The 6,100-nt window shown below is 37.4% G+C and overlaps 1 protein-coding gene across 1 annotated transcript in view; it reads left to right on the forward strand.

Moving 5' to 3' along the window:
- Positions 1-6,100, forward strand: part of top3b (DNA topoisomerase III beta) — a 17,298-nt gene extending 11,198 nt beyond the window's left edge. The window contains exons 12-18 of the mRNA XM_016290670.1: positions 10-114; positions 705-810; positions 1,802-1,930; positions 2,024-2,173; positions 2,501-2,601; positions 4,636-4,837; positions 5,487-6,100. Coding sequence (XP_016146156.1) covers positions 10-114; positions 705-810; positions 1,802-1,930; positions 2,024-2,173; positions 2,501-2,601; positions 4,636-4,837; positions 5,487-5,965 — 1,272 coding nt within the window. The 3' untranslated portion in view covers positions 5,966-6,100. The remainder of the gene's footprint in view (positions 1-9; positions 115-704; positions 811-1,801; positions 1,931-2,023; positions 2,174-2,500; positions 2,602-4,635; positions 4,838-5,486) is intronic.

Raw genomic sequence — 6,100 nt, forward strand, 5'->3', positions numbered from 1 at the left:
TACACACAGGGTTATATCAGCTACCCTCGCACGGAGACCACACATTACCCTGAAAACTTTGACCTGAAGGGCACCCTCAAACAGCAGGCCAACAGCTCCTTCTGGGGTGAAACGGTAAGCAATAGCCCTTTCCTCCCCCCGAAGTGATCACTTAAGATGCTCATTAATGAATTAATATGCTCTTTAATGATTAATATTTTATAGTGCTGTCAAACGATTAATCGCATCCAAAATAAAAGTTTTTGTTTACATATGTCTGTGTACTATGTCTATTTATTATGTATATATAAATACACAAATGCATGAATATATTTAAGAAAAATATGTTATGTTTATATATTAAATATATTTATAATATAAATTACACATGTAAATACATGTACATATTGTCAAAATATATGCTGTATGTGTGTATTTATTTATACATAATAAATATACACAGTACACACATACAGTATCATGTAAACAAATTTTTTTATTTTGGATGCGATTAATCGTTTGACAGCTCTAATATTTTATAATATATTAAATCGAAAGATTTGGTGTTGGTGTTGTTGTATTTTTGTAGGAAGTTTAATTGCATTATTTAGTTTTTTATTTTGTATAATATTTAGTATTATAATATACATAGCCTATATATTTAATCCTGATATGCCACAAAAATAATGTATAGTGATTCATATTGTGTGTGTTTGTGTATACAGGTAAAAGCCCTGCTCTCTGAGGGCATTAACAGGCCAAAAAAGGGAGTGGACGTAGGAGACCATCCACCAATCACACCCATGAGAGCCGCCTCTGAGAACGAGCTGGGTATTTTCACATTTACATGTTTAATATTGAAATGTCTAGTGCAGAGATATTTTAAAAAACACTCCAAATCGGACATTTCAGGACAATATACTTGATCCTGTTAATAATTTTAAATGTGAGCTTAAAGGGATAGTTCATCCAAAAATTAAAATTCTGTCATTAATTACTGTCCCTCATGTCGTTCCAAACCTGTAAGACCTCCGTTTTAAGATGAAGATATTTTTGATGCATTCCCGAGAGCTCTCTGACCCTCCCATAGACAGCAAGGGTCCTTACAAGATTAAGGTCCAGAAACGTAGCAAGGAGATAGTTAAAATAATAATCCATGTGACATCAGTGGTTCAACCGTAATTTTACGAAGCTACGAGAATACTTTTTTGTGCGCAAAGAAAACAAAAATAATGACTTTATTCAACAATTGGTCTCCTCCACGTCACCCTATAGCGCCATTTTGGAGAGTATCACATATGTAAACCGCGTATGCAACGTATGTACGTGGATACGCTGTTTACGTTGTTTATGCTTTGATCTGAATGTAAACAGCGTATTGCGTACATGCATTGCATACGTTGTTTTCATATGTGTTACTCTCCAAACTAGTGCTATATGGTGACGTGGAGGAGACGAATTGTTGAATAAAGTCATTATTTTTGTTTTCTTTGTGCACAAAAAAGTATTCTTGTAGCTTCGTAATATTACGGTTGAACCACTGATGTCACATGGATTATTTTAACGATCGCCTTGCTAGGTTTCTGGACCTTGATCGTGGTAATTACGTTGCTGTCTATGAGGGTCAGAGAGCTCTCGGAATGCATCACATGTGACGCAGCTGACACAGAACAGCATACGTTGTTTACATCCAGCTGATATTCTCCAAAATGGCGCTACCGGTTTTTAAAGTTTTTAAGGAACATTTAATTGCAGACCTTTTTTTTCTGAAAATTGTAAAAGTTATTATGTGGACTGCATTAACAAATGATTGTGCCACTAGGTACGGATGCCAGCATCCCTGTCCACATTAACAACATCTGCCAGAGGAACTATGTGACGGTTGAAAGTGGCCGCAAACTCAAACCCACCAACCTGGGGATTGTTCTGGTTCATGGTTACTATAAGATTGGTAAGGAAAAACATTTTAACCTCAGGTATTTAGCTGGTGTGTGCATGACTCATTTGTTAAACTTACATTTCAACATCTGTATGTGTGTGTTAGATGCAGATTTGGTGCTGCCCACAATCCGCAGCGCTGTGGAAAAACAGCTAAATCTGATCGCTTTAGGAAAGGCAAACTTCCACCAGGTCTTACAGCACACTCTGGACATCTTCAAGAGGAAGTTTCACTACTTTGTGGACTCCATTGCAGGTAATGTCCCACAATGAATCTATGCAAAGAATTAGTTTACTGCTGTATTTCTGTACCATATTAAAAATACATTTCAGAACGTTCTCAGAGAAACTCCATGTTTATATGATTGCTGCATAAAAGTCAGACTAAATCATGCCTGGTCAGACCCACCTCAGCCCAGAGTATCAAAGTATACAGTTGCAATTGCTGTGTAAATACATTGAACATATCAGTACATTTGGCATTAGAGATGTTGCTTTAACACCACTAATCACTTATCAATGTGTTTTACTTTGTTTTTGCTAATTATTGACTCTTAAATCATGCTCGGAATGTTTTTAACAGGAATGGATGAGCTGATGGAAGTGTCCTTTTCTCCCATCGCCGCTACTGGGAAACCTCTCTCGCGCTGTGGCAAATGCCATCGCTTCATGAAGTACATCCAGGTCTGTAACGACTCGTATTGACTTCTTACTTGTACTGCATTCTTGCTTTCTTTCTCTGGAAATGTTACTAGTAACATTTCACAATATGACTCTTTTTACTGTATTGTTGATCATATTATTGCAGCCTTGATGAATGTGTTCAAGACTAGGGTTGCAAAAAGGTGGAAAATTACCAGGAAATTTTGGAAACATTCCAGAAATGTAAGAAAATTTCCAGGATTTTTTGGAATCTTCTGGGGATTTTTGGAAAGTTTACGGAAATGTACCGGAACCTTTCCACCCCTTTGCAACTCTGTTTAGGACTCTGAAGGGTATAATGCTTAATAGTAGCCCAGGGAAAGTGGTAGTTAAGAGGTCAAAGCCCTTGGCTTGTAATAAGAAGGTCAAAGCCCTCTATGATGTCTCCAAATCAGGGGTTAATGGTAGGGTCAGGGCCATGGATCAAAGCCCCAGACATGGTGTTGCAATCATTTGACTTGAGTGCTGTGCAGAACTGAACTTTGGACTATTTTGAGACAAGCGTGTTTGGTTAAATATCTAACATTCCTCCATCTAATCATACTGTCATCAGTTCAAACTAAAGGTCATGTTGACAAAGAAAGCAGCAAAAAAAAAAAAAAAGTCCGTACATGCTATGATCTGTAGTTCAGGTCTGAGTTCAGTGTACTATGAAAACAGATTTTTGTTTTGGGGTTGGTAATTTAAAAAAAATAATGTTTTTTTTTTTTTTTGTGTAGAATGTGAAATATGATTACAATTTAAAATAACTTTTCTATTTTAAATTTTTTTTTAATGTAATTTTAAAAAAAGCTGAATTTTCAGCATCATTACTCCATGATCCTTCAGAAATCATTCTAAAATGCTGATTTGCTGCTCAAGAAACATTTAATAGTATCAATGTTGAAAACAGCTGTGCTGCTTAATATTTTTGTGGAAACTGTGATGCATTTGATTTTATTTCAGTATTTTCTTGATGAATAGAAAGTTCAAACGAACAGCATTTATATGAAACAGTAACATAATAAATGTCTTTACTGTCACTTTTGATCAATTTAATGTATCCTTTCTGAATAAAAGTATTAATTTCTTTAAAGCAATCTTACTGACCCTAAACTTTTGAACAGTACTGTGTATATAGTGCACAATGCTTTGCACATCAAAAGTACAGTTTTTAAACATCTGACTTCAAGTTGAGAGGAAATGATGCTGATTATTCACAGTGAGTAATGCAGCTAAAGTTTTTGATGACTCATTTGATATGGATGGGGATCCCAGGATGGGGATCTACATATGCACACTAACTTTGATCCTGATTACCATCCGAATGGTCATGTTGCTGTAAATCACGTGGTTTATTTATTTTCTGCTCTGATGCACTTTGGGCTTTCAGCCCAGCCTCTCATCTCTCTAGCACCTGAAAATGACCTTCAACAAGGAAGCATTTTACCTAAATGTTGTCCTGTGTCCATCTGAATGTGGAATAACTCACACATTATTCATCAGTGTCCCTCATCATTCAAATTAGACTCTAGGCTGTTGGTCTAATATCCCTGTTAAATGGGCTTCAATGTCCACCGCTTGCGTAAGGGAGATTAATGCTGATTTTCTCAAGGGAAGTCCAGCCACGGTATAGAGGTCTTTACTGTTACTACTTCCTTTTGGATGGTAAAATATGTGGAAAATGAAGTTATAAACTGAAATATATTAGTAATTCAATAAATGCTGGTAGTTGACTTGTGTTTTCCACCATCAATATTTTTTTCAATTATGAATTTTAACATGGAGAAGCGTTATTTACTAAAAATTCTGCTCAAATGCAACATCTAAAAAAGCTCTAAAATAATAATAATAATAATTATTATTATTATTAAAATATATTTTCATAAGTATTAAATATTATGTTCCAATAAATGCACATAAAACGAATTCTACAACTGCAAAAAGATGATTCAGATGATACCCAGATTGCTTTTTACAGCTTTATCATGATGTAGTGTCAAATATAAAGTAACTGTCTTTTTTAATCACCCCCAGGCCAAACCCAGTCGCCTGCACTGCTCTCACTGTGACGAGACCTACAGTTTGCCTCAGAATGGAGCCATTAAGCTGTACAAGGAGCTCAAGTGTCCTCTGGATGAGTTTGAGCTGGTGCTGTGGACCTCGGGGTCCCGTGGCAAAAGCTACCCTGTGTGTCCATACTGCTTCAGCAACCCTCCTTTCAGAGACATGAAGAAAGGTAGGAGAGACTAAAAAGCTTTGATTCTCAAATCAACTTGTTTTAAAGTGATTCTTCAATTCTTCTTTCAAACTGTGTTTTATGTACTTTACATTTTTTCCCCACATATCCAGTAATGAGAGATTTGATTATGCCCTTGATCAACCTTTTGGATTTATTTTATAGGCCTATCATACCATAAGCGATATCACACGAGCAGCAGGCTATCAAACGAGTGCTCATTTTGTCCCGAATATCACGAGTTTAAGTTAAATGTGATTTTATACAACAATATTATGTGTTTTTGCTCAACTTTGCAGAGAACATTACCTTTAAAGGTCCCCTGAAATGCTTAGAAACACGCAGCGTTACTCTGTGTTGACGTCATTTTAACTGAAACAGGAAGACAGGGCGGGACATATCAAGCAGCCCCACCCCTTTTTAAAAGAGCCAATAGCGTAAATATATAAAATACAAAATATACCTCGAAAAATGTAAGCTTTTTATCAATTTATCATAGAGCTGCAGTTAAAAAGTCTGGGTGGGGGATTCTGACATTCTGGCAAATGAAACGGAGGAAAAAATGCTTAAAAACATGAAAAGAAATGTAAAAGTTCTCGTACTTGAAGAATATCCCTTATTATGTCATTTCTCTTTCTATTTCGGTCAGGGATGGGGTGTAATGAGTGCACCCACCCTTCCTGTCAGCACTCCCTCAACTCTCTTGGCATCGGCCAGTGCGTTGAATGTGAGACGGGCGTCCTGGTCTTCGATCCCACCTCGGGTCCAAAGTGGCGCATGGCTTGCAACAAATGCAACGTTGTGGTGCATTTCTTCGAGCACGCCCATAAAGTGCAGGTGTCCCAGGACAGCTGTGATTCCTGCGAAGCCTCCCTGGTCATAGTGGACTTCAACAAGACGCGCTCGCCGTTGCCTGATGGTGAAACGCAGCACACTGGCTGTGTGTTTTGCGACCCTGTGTTCCAGGATCTGGTGGAGCTGAAACATGCGACCATGCGGCATCCCATGCACCGGGCCGGAGGAGCCCGCAGAGGGAGAGGGAGGGGAAGAGGGAGGAGGCCTGTGGGGAGAGGGAATCCTAAAAAGCCTAAAGATAAAATGGCAGCCCTGGCAGCATATTTTGTTTAGAATTTGTCTTGCAGCGGAAAATCAAAACCAGCTTAATAAGTGCAAAGTACTCAAAAGTTGAAAATGGCAATAAACTTTTAGTTTAATAGAGTCTTTGCTGTATCTTGTCTGTTTTTAGTTTTTTTTTTTTTTAAG

The sequence above is a fragment of the Sinocyclocheilus grahami genome, unplaced genomic scaffold (genome assembly GCF_001515645.1).
Source record: "Sinocyclocheilus grahami isolate Dianchi unplaced genomic scaffold, SAMN03320097.WGS_v1.1 scaffold261.1, whole genome shotgun sequence".
Taxonomy (NCBI): Eukaryota; Metazoa; Chordata; class Actinopteri; order Cypriniformes; family Cyprinidae; genus Sinocyclocheilus; species Sinocyclocheilus grahami.